Source organism: Suricata suricatta, chromosome 7, assembly GCF_006229205.1.
Source record: "Suricata suricatta isolate VVHF042 chromosome 7, meerkat_22Aug2017_6uvM2_HiC, whole genome shotgun sequence".
NCBI classification, from domain to species: domain Eukaryota; kingdom Metazoa; phylum Chordata; class Mammalia; order Carnivora; family Herpestidae; genus Suricata; species Suricata suricatta.
The window spans coordinates 43,917,641-43,935,220 of NC_043706.1; the positions used below are offsets into that span (position 1 = coordinate 43,917,641).

General features: G+C 33.5%; 1 protein-coding gene across 1 annotated transcript in view; it reads left to right on the plus strand.

Moving 5' to 3' along the window:
• The window catches only part of CD2AP (CD2 associated protein), a 140,456-nt gene extending 123,391 nt beyond the window's left edge, over nucleotides 1-17,065 (plus strand). The window contains exons 14-18 of the mRNA XM_029944200.1: nucleotides 4,117-4,229; nucleotides 4,969-5,070; nucleotides 6,700-6,881; nucleotides 10,882-10,945; nucleotides 14,099-17,065. Of these exons, the coding sequence (XP_029800060.1) occupies nucleotides 4,117-4,229; nucleotides 4,969-5,070; nucleotides 6,700-6,881; nucleotides 10,882-10,945; nucleotides 14,099-14,140 (503 nt within the window). The 3' untranslated portion in view covers nucleotides 14,141-17,065. The remainder of the gene's footprint in view (nucleotides 1-4,116; nucleotides 4,230-4,968; nucleotides 5,071-6,699; nucleotides 6,882-10,881; nucleotides 10,946-14,098) is intronic.
• The last annotated feature ends 515 nt before the right edge of the window (nucleotides 17,066-17,580 follow it).

Genomic DNA, 17,580 nt, shown 5'->3' on the forward strand with positions numbered 1-17,580 from the left:
CTTAAATAACAATTGGTCCAATGTATCTATGATACCTACTAGAGTATCTGACATGGAAGTTGTTGTAAAAGTTATTTCCATTCTTTTCCTTTCCTCTGTTGTTAATCCCATCTCCTGTTTCTGCTCTTAACTGTGGAGGATGTAAATCCCTAACACTACTCTCAGATATGATTTTCCCATTTATAAAGCCATTTATAAGGTATTTTTAAAATAAATATCCTTCAGTATATATTCTTACAAGGTAGTACTGTAAATTGCATAGTTGTTAGAACCATGTTTTAATTTTTTTCCCCTCTTTTTCAAGCATTTCATCAAAAATTGGTTTAGAATAATCTCGCTGCTACTACTGGTTAATTATAAAGTTCATGTGGTCTAAATATTTCTAAAGTAGTAAGTTTTCTGACATAAAATTGATTTAAAAATTAGTCTTAAAATAGATAGAAAATTTAGTGGTAACATACCTATTACAGTGAGAAAGCACAGCTGATGGAGTATTCTTCTAGCATAGTATTTTATCCTTTTATCCTTTTTTATTTTCTGTGATAAATTCTTCTTGGGCTAAAAGGAAATTGTAGAGTTATATAACATTATTTGATCCAAAGCATTGCATTGTTAAATAGTGAAACATTCTTTCTCTTCAGTTTTGTTTGATAATTGATCTATTTTGTTTGAATTACTTTCCAAATATTTATTTATTTATTTCTTCCAGAAAGAATTTAAGGTGGAATTTTTCTAATAAGATGCTTATTTGTTGAGTGGTACACACTATAAAAAATGAGTCTGTATCTAAGTTAGTATACAAAAACAGAACACACCCAAAAATGTGGAATTTACCTATAGAATAAGAGCAGAGATTAAATTTATTGTCTTATAATAATTTTCTTGATAATATCGTTATAGAGAGTATCATATAAAGCAAAATTGAAGTTTCATTTATGTATTATGTGATTTTTAAATGTTGCGTAAGTTATATTTTCATAGTGAGATATTTCAAAATACTGTTTGTCCTATTTTTCTTTTATTATAGAATTAAAAATGCTTTTTCATTGTAATTACTGTCATATGCTGAAGACTAAAATTTGAAAGGTAGTTTAATTTTAGTTCTAACTATATTAATGAGTTGTTGATATGTTAACTATTGATTTATTACTCTGACCTCTAATTTTTTACTAAAAAGTCCTTTGTGAAGCTGTCTTGGTGTTCAGTGAGTAATTTTAAAAAGGCTTCTTTCTACTTAGTGGTATATTGAAATTAATACTAGTCATCGTTTTTTCTTTTGAAAGACAGTAAATCTAAAATCTAACACACATCTTATGTAAGTTTAGATAAACTGCAGTAGGTATATGCTAAACATTGAAATGGTTCTATTCATTCTACAACTGTTCCTTTTTTCTGCTTTGTAAAATAATTTTTTTGGTTTAGTCTTTTTTCTAGACATTCCTATCCTTGACTTTTCTTTCCAGATTTTGTTTCCTAGCCTGTTTGCCATGTTTCCCTTCTTACGTGTCAGGAAATTATCCTACCTTTCTCCATTTTGGTAAGATGACAATTTATAAAAGAAATCAAAACCATATATTCAATATAAATAGGTGGTGCACATTGATTTTCCTTTGTAATTGTACTAAAAGTGTACATGTTTGTCTGTCTATTCTAACCCTTTTGGTTTTCCATTTGAAAATAAAATGAAGCTTATGTTGGAAAAGTTTTCCTGATTAGTGTAAGGTATTCTTTTGATAAAAATTTTTTTTAATTGAAAACTGTAAAAGTCCATTTATTTTCTCCCAAAATTTGATATTTCACTTTGACTTTTTAAGATTCCATGTCTTCTTCAGCAATATGTAGAAATGTAAATGGCTGACAGCGGCAATGTGATTTTAAGAGTTAAGTGACTGTCATGCCTTTCATGCCATGTGTATGCGTAAATCCACTCTATTCACTCTTAGGTCAATTTAAATGTGTTCAGGTAGATCATGAGTCCAAAATGTGCACTGTTTTATTTTACTAATCTAATGGCTTAAATGGAGGACCTTAGAGAGTTTTAGAATAGTGAAATTATTTGTCTTGGTGTTGTAGCCCCAAACTGGACATATGGAAGGCATTTTTACATGAGCATGTTCTATAAGTTAATATATCTACCTTTTATTTATCCTTCAGTTTCATTTCTCTTCATCTCTTCCTATGTTTTTCTGTTTGTTTCTTTTTCTTTCTGCAAGTTGCTTAAATATGCATTTGAAAATAATCTTCACAGGCCAAAGTTATCAGATTGTGCTTTTCTAGATTTTTTGTGTAGGTTGTCAGTACACACATGGATCAGCATTTTTTTAGTGTTTATTTTTGAAAGAGAGCGCACACATGAGTTGGAGAGGGGCAGAGATAGATGGGGTGGGGTGTGGGGGGAACAGTGGATCTAAAGCGGGCTCTGTGCTGATAGCAGTGAGCCCAATGCAGGGCTGGAACTCCTGAACTGTGAGATCATGACGTGAGCTGAAGTTGGTTAGGATGCTCAACCAGGCACCCCCTCGGCATTTTTTTAACCCTTCAAACTATAGCATATTTTTAACATCTTTTTTCTTTATGAAATTTACAAATAAAATGAAGTATTTAAAAATATATTTAAACTCAAGGTCTTTCACATTATATAATGCATTTGCTGTTAAAGCCACTGTCTCTTGTTATGGTTTGTTATAATTTATAATTACGTATGAAGAATTATCAAAAGGCTTAAGACCAAAATTAAACTCATTGATTGCCTGTTGTGATATATTAACCTCATACTAGATATAAGATAGAACACACAAAGTAATCCCAGAAGGTGAAGATGGAAAAGAATTAATAGAGATCAACAAATACTTAAATGTGTTATAAAATGCGTATCGTCAAACAGTAATACCTTTGTCAAGTCTTAAAATTTTTTTCTAAATTAATTTGAATATGAAAATTGATGAGTAAGCTTTGAGGGGAATAATAGTAATTATCTTTAGATACCTTTGAAGAAATGACAAATCACTGAGTTTGGATATTTAAATATTTGACAGAAAGCATTATAAATATCCAGGCAGTGGTAATATACAGAATCTTTTTATACCTCGAACTAAACCGAAGATGTCTGTTGCCATATCAGTTATCTTGACTGTGATTGATATCCCTAGTTTGGAGTCTAGAATGAAGGAAGATTATAATTGACAATGGAGGTGTCTGGAGTTATCCTTGGATCACTTAAAGATTTCTAGGCTTCAAATTAAAGATCACCTCCTCAGCAAGGTTTTCTGGATCATCTAGAAAAAGCAAAGATATTATATATTATATACTATTGTTTCAGAGATACAAATTACATAGGTTTTTCCTTAAACCCAAGTTTCTGGGTCAAAAGTCAGTCAACCAGCCTCTGATGGTTGGGAAATACGTGAATGATCCTTATAGCGCTTTTCTTTGATACCCAGTTTGCCTTAGATTTACAACTTATAGTTCCCAAACATGGTAAGCAGTAGTGCAGTGAATTCTGAACAGTTTGAGTCCCAGCTATAAAACACTGTGCACATATACATACACACACACACACACACACACACACACACACACACACATAAAGACCCATTAAATTATACCTTCACTTTACATTGAGAAATGCAGTCAGAAAGCATCAGGGTCCTACATACAGTTGAGTCCTTAAAATTTGAATATTAGGATACTACTAGATATTTAAAACAAGTTTTATATGTTAATTTCTGATATATTATAATCAACTATGAGGTGAAGAAGTAGATCATGCTTTTTTTTTAACAAGCAGTACTTTAGATTACAAGCTTTTTTTACAATACTGCAATTTTTGGTTCAAATTTATATCTTTCAATAAGAATATTTGTTGAGGTCTAAATCTCTACTAGAAACATGAACTTTATGTTGTTAATAAAGCCTTATGAAATGTATTCAGTAAAGAGGATGTTTGTTTTTAAGGGTGAGTGTTGTTTTCCAAATGCATATGAAAAGCACAGGTTAACTTGTGAGTCCTAGTGGTACTCTTTTTAATGTATAATTTGTTAAAAATCCAGAAATATTATTTTTTAACTTTTAAAATGTAGTTTTCTCTTAGTAGATATGTTTAATTTTATTCTCCAGATATTCTAAATTTTGATGACATAGCTTCCTCAGAAAACTTGCTACATCTCACTGCAAATAGACCGAAAATGCCTGGAAGAAGGTTACCTGGCCGCTTCAATGGTGGACATTCTGTGAGTTACACTTGTTGCTGTAAAACACAAAAATTTAGCAGAGCCAGAGTCCTTCTGAAGACAAGAATGAGGGAGGATTTATGCCTCCATCAAAGTTTAAAAATCAGGAAGATAGCTGTTATGCTTAAGTGGCATACGATTGGTTATGTTTAGGGAGATACGGGGTTATGTTCATTTCAGAGAGACTTGGAATGGAAGGTTACAAAATCAGGAATAAAGAATTTTCCTGAGACCATAACCACAAAAGCACAGGGTCAAAGGAGATCAGAGAGTCTGTAATCTACCCATCTAACAACAATAATTAGAATTGAGTGGTACATGTTCACCTTGGGAAGGAACGAGAACATTTTTTTCCCTCTGAAATAGTCCGTGGTTTTTTGGCAGTACTAATGCTGGTATCTAAATGTATAGCTTCTTTCTGTGCTTTCTGTACTTTGGGATACTGGTAGTGCTTTATTATTAATATATTAGCTCTTAAGCATTACAATGCTTTTAAATTACCTAAGTAGAGAAAATTTTTGTTGCTAAGAGGCAGACTATTTTTTATCTTCAAGATATGTTTAAGATATGCAAGTGTGTTGTTCAGCTTCAAATTATGTACTGTCCTGTTAACAATGATGGAGTATCTGGAACAGTAGCTGCTTAAAAACAGTGATAAAAGTTACTTAGTTTATTATCCAAATGTTTATTGCCTTTTCCTTGGTATTTTCTGTTTCTTGACTTAAAAAAAATCATTTAGCCAACTCAAAGCCCCGAAAAAATCTTGAAGTTACCAAAAGAAGAAGATAGTGCCAACTTAAAGCCATCTGAATTTAAAAAGGATTCAAGCTACTCTCCAAAGGTGAGGTGCATTGTGGCCCAAGATTTGTAGAATTTGTAGGATTCTTAGTGAACACCAAAATTGTGGAATTTAAAGTGTCTTTTTTTTTTTTTGAGAGAGAGAGAGAGAGTGCTCGCAAGCAGGGGAAGGGCAGAGAGAGGGAGAGAGGGTGTTTCCAAGTGGGCCTTGAACTTACCGACGAAGAGATCATGACCTGAGCTGAAACCAAGAGTTAGGTGCTTAACCGACTGAACCACCCAGATGCCCCTTAAATTGTTTTTTAAAAAGAATTGTTTCTACCAAGATATAAAATAATTCCTGCTAAAATATTAAGTTATGAAAATCACACTGTTCTCTATAGCTCATTTTGTAGAAGACTTTATTCTTATTGTAAATGAATAATATAAATGTTATATGCTTCAGCTATCTAAGGCATAGCTCTATCCATCTGTGTCCTTTTCCTTTTTTTTTTTTTTAATGTTTATTTGAGAGAGAATGAGAGAGAGAGACAGAAGAGGCGCAGATAGGGAGACACAGAATCCCAAGCAGGCTCCAGGATCTGAGCTGTCAGCACAGAGCCCGATGCTCAAGATTATGAGATCATGACCTGAACCAAAGTTGGAGGCCTAACCGACGGAGCCACCCAGGCACATTCCTCTGTTTCATTTTCCTATTAAACGTACACTCTGTATGCCAGCAGCGATCACTTGTTTATTCCTAACCTGGCTTGTTGTTTGGAGCCATAATTATGCTGAATATACCCTGGAATGAATGACAAAATACATGGTTTCTTCCCATTTATTACACGGTGTTAAGGCTCTTCTAAACTTGCCATTTTTATATAAGGTAGTGTTATCACATCCTGTACACATCATATATTTAAGTTCATGTTTCCTCCTCAAATTCATTCCAGGGTGTTTGGCTACTATCCACATTTATCAGATGCAGTTAATCGGATTCTTTCAACTGTCATCAGTAGATTGAAATTTTACTTCCTGCTATATTAGTGAAATAGTACAAGAGCATCAGGCCATGGATTCATGTTAATGCCTTGCTAAATTCTTCATGATTACTTTTAAGTGAATCTCTCTGCATATTTAATATGGAGGATCAAAACAATACCCTAATGGGGCACCAGTGTGGCTCCGGCAGTTAAACGTCCATCTCTTGATTTTGTCTCAGGTCATGATTTCATGGTTCATGGGATTGGGTTCTGCACTGTGTTGGGTTCTGCGCTGACATGACAGCATGGAACTTGCTTGGGATTCTCTCTCTACCTCTCTTTCTACCCAACTCTATGTGTGTGCTCTCTTGCTCTCTCAAAATAAACAAGCATTTAAAAAAACCCACAGTACCTTAATAATGCTGATATATCCTTGCCTCTAGATGCTCCATTCAGCAGACCATTCATAAGATAAATCTAATAGATTTTTCTTTTCCACTTTTTTTTCTTTTTAATTGATAAAGCCCTTGACATTTCTCACATAAACCCCTAGTGATTACAAGTTTATTCTTTGGTTGTTTGGTGGTTTTACCAGTTGTGAATATTATCAAACTGATTTTTGAATTTTCGAAGTGCTATCTCCTTGCAATAAAAATTTTTTGAACTTAAAGACAACAAAATAAGAATATTTTCTATTATGTTTTCAGCCATCTGTGTACCCTTCAACACCTTCAAGTGCTTCTAAACCAAATACAGCTGCTGCTTTAACTTCATTGGAAATCAAAACGAAAGGGGAGTCAGATGATGGGAAAAAAAATCCCTTGGATGAACTTAGAGCTCAGATTCTTGAATTGCTGTGCATTGTAGAAGCGCTGAAAAAGGATCATGGGTAAGTGGCCCTTGTTTTCTTTCAATACTACTTAACATGTGTGTAAAGAATTCTTTCAAATCATATCAAGTAGAGATGTAATCTGCCAAATTTCTGGAATAAGCAAGTATATTTTCAGTGAAATTTTCATTAATAGCTCTTCTCTTTCCAAAAATCTTGAATTGGAAAATTTGTTCTTGTAGCTTGATTATAGAAAAGGTAAGGGTACAAATTTAAGGGTACAAATCTTCTACTCAAAGGGGTTAATTCATCTTAAAAATATTAGGAAAAGTTCTATAGTATTTTGATCTGGAGTGTATCTGTATGTATATTTACTTTTCAGAGGAACTGGATCACTGTCTCTGCTAGGGTTGAGATTGGCATTTAAATAAAACCAATGGGTTTAGGGTTAGGTGATTTCCAAGGCTGTTCTCTTAACTCTGAAACTTTTTTATAATGGCATATGGTTAGATCCTAAGTGAAAGGCACCTTTTAGAGCAAAAATAAATGTAAAAGGTCACCTACGATATCCCCTCCTCTCTTCTTTTAGCTAAAGAGATAAAAGGTTTGGAGAGGTAATGCTGTTTACCTAAGATCTCACAATTCCTAAAAGGCAGAGCTAGAACTCAAATCCATTTTCTGTTGGCTTAGAGATATTTTCTATAGCCATTATTATTTGAATTTTACAACTTGTTAACATTTTAAAAATGATTCTGCAAAGGACCAGTAGGTAAAACAAATCTAAGATCAGCTGATCTAACTCAACTGAAGCTGAGGTTTAGGTGTTATTCCCCTATCTCAGCTTCCCCTGTAGCCTCTAAAAGTATTTGATGGAATCTGAAATCTGGTATAAAAGTCATTGCCAGAGGGGCACCGGGTGGCTCATTCACCTGAGTGTCTGACTTCAGCTCAGGTTATGATCTCTTGGTTTTGTGAGTTCTAGTCTCCCTGCATTGGGCTGTCTTCCCAGCAAGGAGCCTGCTTCAGCTCCTCTGTCCACCCCTCAACCTCCCCATTCACACACAGGCTCTCAAAACTAAAATACCAAAGAACCATTATTGCCAGAAACCATGCTATCTCTGAGCTGAGTTTACCATTTCTCCCTCAGTTCTTATTTGCATTGGAATGTTTATTAAAAATAATATTGAAATTAACAGTATGATATATTTGTAGTTGCAGAGCACTTGTACAAATGTCTTTTTAGGTAGAAACAAAAAAAGTTTACCTTGAATGACTACTTAAAAAACGTACTTATGTATATATATTAGAGAGAGAGAGAGTGTGTATATTTGTAATTTGACACATGATGGGTCTTTTCTTGAATCCTTCAGTTTATCTGAGTCCTGCAGATTTTTTTTTAACAGGCTCCACAATATATACATTATAAGCTGTAAGTTGATTCTTCTAGTATTTGTTGAATACCAGTCATGTATGATTAGAGAACTCTCCTAATTTGTTGATTTTGACATTTTACATTTTTTATGCCAAGTATGCTATTTTTTAACGAACTAATAATTACATTTACAAATTGCCTATAAGTGTTCTTTTATTTTATTTTTTTAATAATGTTTGCTTATTTTTGAGAGAGTGAGACAGAATCCAAAACAAGCTCCAGGCTCTGAGCTGTCAGCACAGAGCCTGATGCAGGGCTCTAACTCACAAATCGTGACACCATGACCTGAGCTGAAGTCAGATGCTTAACCGACTGAGCCACCCAGGTGCCCCTCCTGTAGGTATTCTTAAATTAGCTGTTGGATGAATACAACACTTATGATTTACATATATTTTAAAACACATATATATCAGATATTTTAGAAGTCTTTCCAAAGGGCAAATGTTTTCAAAATCATTTCTTCTGAGAAAATGAAATGGATGGCAGATACTTTAATCTGAAAAATATGAGCATCACAGGATAAAGGATAAATACATACTGGTATGTTGATATGACAAAATAGAGTGTACAATAAAAAAATAAATGGATTGCAACTACATATGTCAACCTGTAATTAATCTGAAAAATGTTGGGGATGAAGAAGGCAAGCCAGAGACATGCTACAGTATAATTTAATTTACATACAGTTTGAAAAGCATGCAAAGTCAAACATTAAGTGTGTTGTTTCAAGATATATTTGTATGTGTGGTACTATTAGAAAGAAAAGTAATAAATACTATAAAACTTACTATGACAGAGAGGGGTAAATAGATTTGAGGGTCATTGAGTATCAGAGGTACTGGTAATAATTTATTTCTTAAGCTGACTTGGAGTTTTAAGGTTTTTGCTTTATTATCATATCTTCATAGCTTGTAAATCTTTATGCGTACAGTGTTAAAATCTAAAATGTTTGGAACAATTTTAAATGATATTGACATGAAAAGATTGACAAATTTATTAGTAATTTATTTCGTTAGTTGAAAAGTTATAGGAGGTATATAGTTTGATCTGTTCCTGTAAAGGGGAAACAGTGTTACATAAAAATTTTATATTTATAATTTTAAAAAGAATACTAAAAATGTGAGAGTGGTACTAAACTATCAGGTCAAAAAGCAACTAATCAGAATAATGTAACACTATTACAAATAAATATAGATAAACAGAGCAGGATAAATATTTTAGGAATAGATTCTCATTTAGATATGAATCAAATGTATAATAAACTCAGAATAATAGAATAATTAGAAAAAGGAAGCATTATTTAGTGATAACATTTTGCTTTTGGCGCCCTAGCCCGCTCGGCCATCCTGACACCTAGTGATAACATTTTGAAATGCAAAGCTCATATTTTAGCACATTTTCTATCATATTCCAAAATAAACTCTAGATAAATTTGAGTTAAATATTTAAAAAATTGTAATCAGTTTAAACAGTAGAAACCTGAATATATATAGTTTTATAATCATTAAAGCCACGGAAGAAACTATATAATTTAAAACTTTCTTTCTTCTATACTCTTTTCCTGAGCATTTTCCTGTTTTTCTCAAGCTAGTCTTTCTCTGATGCTCTTGAAGATCATTTTCAAGGGGATGAAAATGTCTGCACTTGGTGTGCACGTTTGATTTAGAACTTTGATATTCTGGTGTATTCATGATGTTAAATAAACTTCCTATTCTTTTCATCTCCCCCAAAACCCAGCTAACCAAAGAAAAAACTTGGATATTTGAGTGTCAAGCATCATTTATCAGAAATATGATAATTTTAGCAGTATGGAAGTATTTTTAAATACTTGGTGAAAGGAGACAATATGGAGTATATATTTACAGCTCTGGAGGGAAAATGACTATATATAAAAAAGGTAGAAAGGAACATAGAAAAATGAAAACATGAGTTAAGGAGGAAGGTTTGTTGGGGCATCTGGGTAACTCAGTTGGTTAAGTGTCTAACTTCGGCTCAGGTCATGATCTCATGGTTCATGAGTTCAAGTCCTGTGTCGGGCTAGCTCAGAGCCTAGAGTCTGCTTCGGATTCTGTATCTCTCTCTCTCTTTGACCCTCCCCTGCTCAGTCTTGTTTTGTTTCTCAAAAATGGATAAATGTTAAAATTTTTTTTTTAAAAAGAAAAAGGAAGGATTGTTAGCTAATATTTTTTTGTTTCTTGGTTTGGTCATTTTAATGTAATATTTCATTTGAAAAAATAGATAAATGTAAGGTCCAGGTAATCCTGTTAAATCATTTGCCTTGTACTGTGACATGTTTTGATATTACCACATCACTTGGGCTTTGGATTGCCCAGCCTGGGAAATGCATGATAACTGAATATGGAAAACTGTTTATAAAGGCCAGTTATTGTTTCTTTGTATTCACTTAAAAATTTCTTTATTGCAAATAGGTTCGCTATGGTATTGCTGAGTTTTTAACTGTTGTATTGAACCATTCCAACTAGTTAATTTGAAATTTTTCTCAGTCAATATGGCTATTTTCTTTAAAAAGTTTTCCCCTGTTTTGGTATGTCAGATAACAGATCCTGTTAACTTTAGTCAAATATATTGTTTAAATGAAAGACTGAAGAGTAATACATTGTTTTTTAGGAAAGAACTGGAAAAACTACGAAAGGATTTGGAAGAAGAGAAGGCAATGAGAAGTAATCTAGAGGTAATTCATTTCTCCTAACACTGAGATTGTAGTCAGCACAAATAAACTAGACGTGTTTTCCCACCCCAGCTAGGTGATTGATTTCACTACAAATTATGCTAAGTTGTATACTCCCTGCTGCTTGGTAGCTATTTAATTAATCTTGTGTTGACTCCCTGTCACATTCCATTCATTCATTCAACAGATATTTTTGAGCACTAACTCTCTTAGGCAGTGCAGGAGGCATAAGGTATATATTCATAAATAAAGCTGATTCTTGCCTTGTAAGTGTGTAGTTCTAGATATTTTGCCCTCAACATTGCTTTCTTAAGCTATTTCTCTTTTTTCCAACCGTTACCTTTTTTCTTTTTTCTTTTTTTCTTTTTTTTTTTTAATTTTTATGTTTTGTCTGGAGACATGGGGGTGAGGTGGGGGTGATAATGGGATGGCTCTAGATTTGTTCACTTTGATTTCTCACTGAGAGTTTACTTTGTAACCAGAATGTTAACACCTTCGCTCTCAGCTGATAACTGACAATTTCACTTATTTTATCTTAACTTTTTTTCCATCCTCACTGATTTTGGTCTTCATTTGTGTACCTCTTTTCTGCATATTTCAAAGAAAGTCCATTCTGCCTTTTTTCAAAGGCTCTTCCCATTCTGTATTTAAGTATTTCATACGCTTTCTTATTTTTATCTATTTCTGTTATCATTGTGAAACAGAAAGAACTTGTTCAAAAAACTTGAGCCCCTCTTCTGACTTACAGCTGTGACTTTCCACTCTAAACTATGTGTCAGTTAGACTTGGCATCTTCTATACATTATCAGTGGAGACATATATCAACTTGTAAGGATTATTCTTCCTGTTTTAAAGGTGAGGAAACTCAGGTTTAGAGTGACTAAATCAGCAGTGGAGCTGAAATCTTTAATACAAACAGCCAGACCTCGGAAACTTTACTTTTAGGGATTAAGTTATATATTGTTTGAACTTGATTTATACTGTTTAACCTCTTTTTAGCTTTAGTTATTAATATATGTGAAGGTATTTGGCAAATTATCAAAACTCCATTTTTACTCTTATATTTGATACATCCCTTTCATTGGCACTTTCCCTTCCTATGAAAATATTCTATTTTTACTCCCCCTTTTTCATAAACAAAAGCTCCCTTTCAGGTCCAGCTGCCCTCTTGATCTGCTGTAGTTTTCACTTTTCATTTGAGGTTCATTTATTGCAAAACACAAACAACCAAAGTAAAATATTCCTTCAGAACTGCCCCTGGCCCTCCTTTCTGTGTCTGCTCGCTCTTTTCCTACCTGTGCCCACAAGGAATCTATCATGCTTAGCCCTGTGCCTCTCCCCTCTGAATCCTCTGCATCTTTTCCCACCTTCTGGCCCGTTTACACTGCCCGTCTCCCTGGAGATTCCACTGTGAACTTAGAACTAGATGTCCCTTTGCACACTCATCATCTTCCTTCCCTGCTTTTCTGATTTTCTGTTTCTGTTGATGGTTTCATTGCCTTTCATTCAAGTCATACAAACATGATATTTCCATTCTAAAACTGTTCCTATTCAGGCCTGTTAGCTTGACTCCCTCACCTTTATCTCTTTGTTCCTAGTATTTCTGTCCTTTTCTCGTGCTCTTTATCTTCTGTTTAGCTGTTTAAGTTTCTTTCATTCTCATCTCACATTAATCTTTCTTGCTCAGTACTTTGAAGAACTTCCTGTTACTTGCTCAGTGAAGGTCAGACTTCTCAACTCAGCGTATCAGGTCTTTTGTGTCCTGATCCTAGTTTATCTTTCTTTTTTGCTTCCTGATCTTCAGTGGTCCCTCACACTTAATTTGTCTGAATTTTTGCTCTCACTGTATTATCTTGGATTTTCCTTTTGTTTCATCTTCTCATGCATAAGCTTTACAGATTCTCAAAGCTCATCTCCGACGGTCACCTTCATTAAGTTAGTACCAGTCGTCGTCTGATTAAAAGTCATCTTGTCTCTTTCCAAATTCATGTCCTTTGGTTTTGAAAAGAATGAATGAGCAATACTTTCCTATCTTACCACTGTGACGTTATACCCATCTTGTAGACTGTATACCCACTGTGACGTTATACCCATCTTGTAGACTGTATACCCACTGTGACTTTTACCCATCTTGTAGACTGTATACCCACTGTGACTTTTACCCATCTTGTAGACTGTATACCCACTGTGACTTTTACCCATCTTGTAGACTGTTAAGACTGATGAAGGGAGATCTCTGTTTCATCTTTGTCCATAGCTCTGAGCATATTGCTTTGTACATATTAGATAGCTAATAAATTTTTGTTAAATTAAAGAATACATGTTAAAAGCATCTTAAACTCACAGTAATTCCCAGTGTGTAACATAGTAGAAATTCAGAAATGAAAAAAAACTTTCTTGGGGCACCTGAGTGACTCATTTGGTTAAGTGTCTGACTGTTGATTTCAACTCAAGTCATGATCTCACAGTTGTGAGATTTGAACCCCCACATTGAGCTCTGCACTGATGGTGTGTGTAGCCTCCTTAGGATTCTTTCTCTCTTTCTCTCTTTGCCCCTCCCCCACTCGCACTTTCTCTCTGAAAATAAAAAGACATTTAAAAAAAGTTTCGTGACTATATTTCCCTAAAGATTAAAAGTAGTACTTTGAACTATGAAGTTAAAATATAGTATTAAATTATCCTGAGGGATGATAAAAAGACTAAAGATGAACAAAGAATATAAAAGTACTAGAAGAGACTCTAACAATAGAAATATTTGCTTGATACCTAAATTTATATAATAGTCTATAAGGAATATTATTGACTGAGCATAGGGTTATTCTTTCCCTACTCCCTCTTTAACCAGTGTGTGTGTTGGGAGAGGTCCTGTTTTGTTTGCATCCTCACCTGTTTCAGCCAGAACAATGTTAAGGAATGTGAGTATCTGAAAGAACTATAAGAAAATCAACCCTCCGAAGAACAAGACGTGATCTTCTATTAAACTTGTCCTATACAGGTCATACCATTAGAAATTAGATCTTAGAATGGAAATCAAAATCGGGAGGCTTGAAAGTATGATTGGATCTTAATGACAGAATAAAATGAAGAAACGTTACTAAAGTAAATTACTAAAGTAATTTTATCTATTGTCAACTTAACATTTTGTATTTATTTTAGGTGGAAATAGAGAAGCTGAAAAAAGCCTTCCTGTCGTCTTGAAATGGCATGGACCCATGTTCTTAATGTTGCAGGGATTCAGAAGCAACACTATGAACTTCGCCTGACTTGTTACTTAAACATAACAAATGCTGATGTCCTGACAAATATGAGTATTTGAACTATAATCTATAGAAAAGTAGGGAGAGGGTGGATTTTTTATATATATTTTGTTTTGCCAATATGAAAAAAAAAAGAGGCCTTAATTCTTATGTGCTGGAATTGCAAACTTTTTTTTTTTTAGTTTGCTTGAAAATACTACTGAATCTGTATAAAAAGGAAAGTTCACAATCGTTTTTTTATTGAAACTTGTAGTATTATTTTTAAAGAGATCTATACTATAAATATGGTGATATCTTTACAAATAATCTGTAAAATATACTATTTGAGAGGGACAAATTAGCTTTATAGTAACTATAGCCACTACCTTTCCCATAATATGTAAGGGATATAAACTTTGTACATATATATTTTTTACTTTTAGCTTCTTACCCAGGATACACTGTTCTGCCTGTTTGTTTGCAGTGCTGTTTATACTCTGGGTGATGAAGTAGGAGTTTCCTAGCTATCAACCAGATTACTCACCCGTGCATATAGTAATAACTAATGAAATAATCAAAATAATTTCAACTTTTAGAATATTTTATATTGCTTGCACTATAGGATTCATAAAAGGAATTTAGTTAAGATGGATTGTTAACTATATTTGGGGAAATATGAGCTATATTTTAAAAATTCATTAGGTCTAAAGAACTAAAAATGTCCATTTAACCCTTAACTTGTGCCTAGAAACTACAGCACATATAATATGCAAACACCAGCCTTACTGCTGTACTTTTTTGCTTATTTTACAGGCTCAGATATTACTTATTTCATGATCTTGTGATTTACTTCTTCATTCTTCTTCCCCTAATTTTTAATAAAGAAAACACAAGGAGAACAAAACTAAGAACATTCAGAACTTCAGTGTGAGGTTTCATACTTTGACAAATTATCATCGTGTAAATACTCAGGTTTTACAATGTGTAATTTACCTAAAAGACCAAACTAACTGGTGGTGATATTTTAGACTGTCATTTATAAAGGTACCAACTTTATAGAAAGTGTTAATATATTATAAAGCATAACAGTACAGCTTATTTAAAACCAAATATAGTTGGCCATATTCAAAATGCATTTTCACAAGATGGATGAATCGGTAGTTTCTTCAGAGTCACTTTTGAACAGCTGAATGTCTTAAAATGTTATATCTATAGGTAATATGTCTTAAAATATGTGGGTTCATATTAAAAATAGAAAAATTGACTTTTCATTTGTGAAAAAATTGGTTGTGAGCTTTATTACAACAAAGACTTCCAGATTTTTAATACCACCTGTCATGCTTCCATTTTGTGTTATTTTAAACCCCCCAACCAATATTTTCCCTTTAAGTTTTAATTTTACATACTGAAATCTTGTGTTAATGAAATTTTGTCATGCTGTCTCGTACAAAAGAGAACTGAAGTAGAAAATAACAGAAATTCCAGTAATTAATGTTAAATTCACAACTTATGTTAGTGCTGATTGTGCTTTGAATATGTACATTTTAACTCTTTGAAGTCCTTGGGCTTTTCTAATGAGGTCACTACTGAACAAAATTATTTACTCCTCTTCTAATGTTTTTAAATGACTTGTCAAATGAATGATTTCCTTCTTGCTAGAAAATTAGATTTTATTTTCTTTTAATGAAAGTCCTTAGGTGGAAATAAAAACATTGTATCCTAGAAATCTTCAGATTTCTGACTGGAAAATCTATTAAATGACCCCTCCTCACCCTAAAAATGGGCTGAGGGAAGTTTCCAGCAGATTCCAGGCAATTCTTAAAGTTTTTCTTGGTCATTTTCTCACTAGTGCATAAAATGAAGATGGTCATGAATGCTGATATACATTTAGAGTATTTGCTTTGTATGGTCCTCAGAAGATTAAAATACTGTGTCTCTTTTCAAAAATTAAAGTATTGAGTTTCTATTTTTCTGCCATTGACCAAATAGTAAAGAAAAGAAAGCCAAACTCAAAGGGAAAAATGATTACTTCAATCTAGCAGTTTACCAGTGTTTGCTCTTGATATGGGGATTTTATTATTTTTACTCATAAAGTTTATATCACAAAATGGTATGTAATGATAATAGCCTTCATTTGGCAATAAATCCTTGTTTTTCCTGAGTGTAAATGACAGATGAATAGCATGGAGTCTGTCATTGCCAAATTATTAGTGAATGTATTTTTCAGGTTTGCTATTCTTTGACACACTTAATATTACTAATTTTCCTACTTGTATTTCAAAATTAGGAGTATTGTGTGTGTGTGCTTGTGTGTGACCACTGAACTTTAGTGGTTTGGTCTTACTATAAAGCTGTTACCTCTTCACAAAATCTAAGTCTGAAGATAGGAAGAGAGAATGGGCCTCGTCCAACAGAGGGTTCTCTGTTTTATGCTTCTTACTGTGATCACAGAAAAAGAAAAAAACCCAAGTGCTCTCTTGATTTGTTGGTAAATATTATATGCTTGCATTTAAACTTGAAATATATGAACAGAATGAGACAATCAGTTAAAAGCAGAAATGAAAAGCGTTAAAAATTTGATGGCCTTGTTTTGCTGTAGCAATAAAATGACCAAGTGCAATGACTTGATTTAATAAAATCATCTTTTAAAAGTTGCTGCTATGAATATTTTTAGCCATAACATTTTGCCCTTGTTTTAGCCTGACTTGCCTTCAGTAACTCTAATGTAATGCAGTTGGTGTTATGGTCTTCTAACATTCCGAAATAGAAGATAATATATATGTGGGGAAACTCAACAAAGTATACTTCACTGACTTGTTTACAGGTGCTGTAAAAAAGCATGCTTCTCCATCAGAAAGAAAAACAATAAAGAATAGTATTGCCAGTTGTGTTCGTCTTTACTGGTTGTTTTTCATTAATATCAGCATATGTTTGTTGCAGAATATGATGAAGATTCTGTTAGGTTGAGTTTTCCAAATAAATGAAACAGTGTTAAGTGGGAAAATGGAAGCATTAGAAGTTCCAGACCTTTGTGACTTCTACTGACTCTTTGTGATTCTGTTTTTCCCCTGACACTATGAGAATATAATTTCTACCTCAAAGGTTTATTGGGAGAATTTGAAATGACTTATATGAAGTATGTTAGAGAATACTTGGCATAGAGTAGATTTAAAAAATAAAAGTGGAAGCTTGTATCATTCTCTTCTCAAAAGCCTTTTACAGGGATAGGATGAAAATCAGGCCGCTAAGATGAGAAGAAGGGAGGCACAGTCCTCCCTGTCTGCCCCTGGTGTTGAGTGCACACCCCTGCCTCTTGGGGAGAGGTCACTCCTTCCATTTGCGGTATATTCAGATGGAGCCGCTGCCGGCCTGCAGATTCTGCCTCTGACCATCCAGCGATTG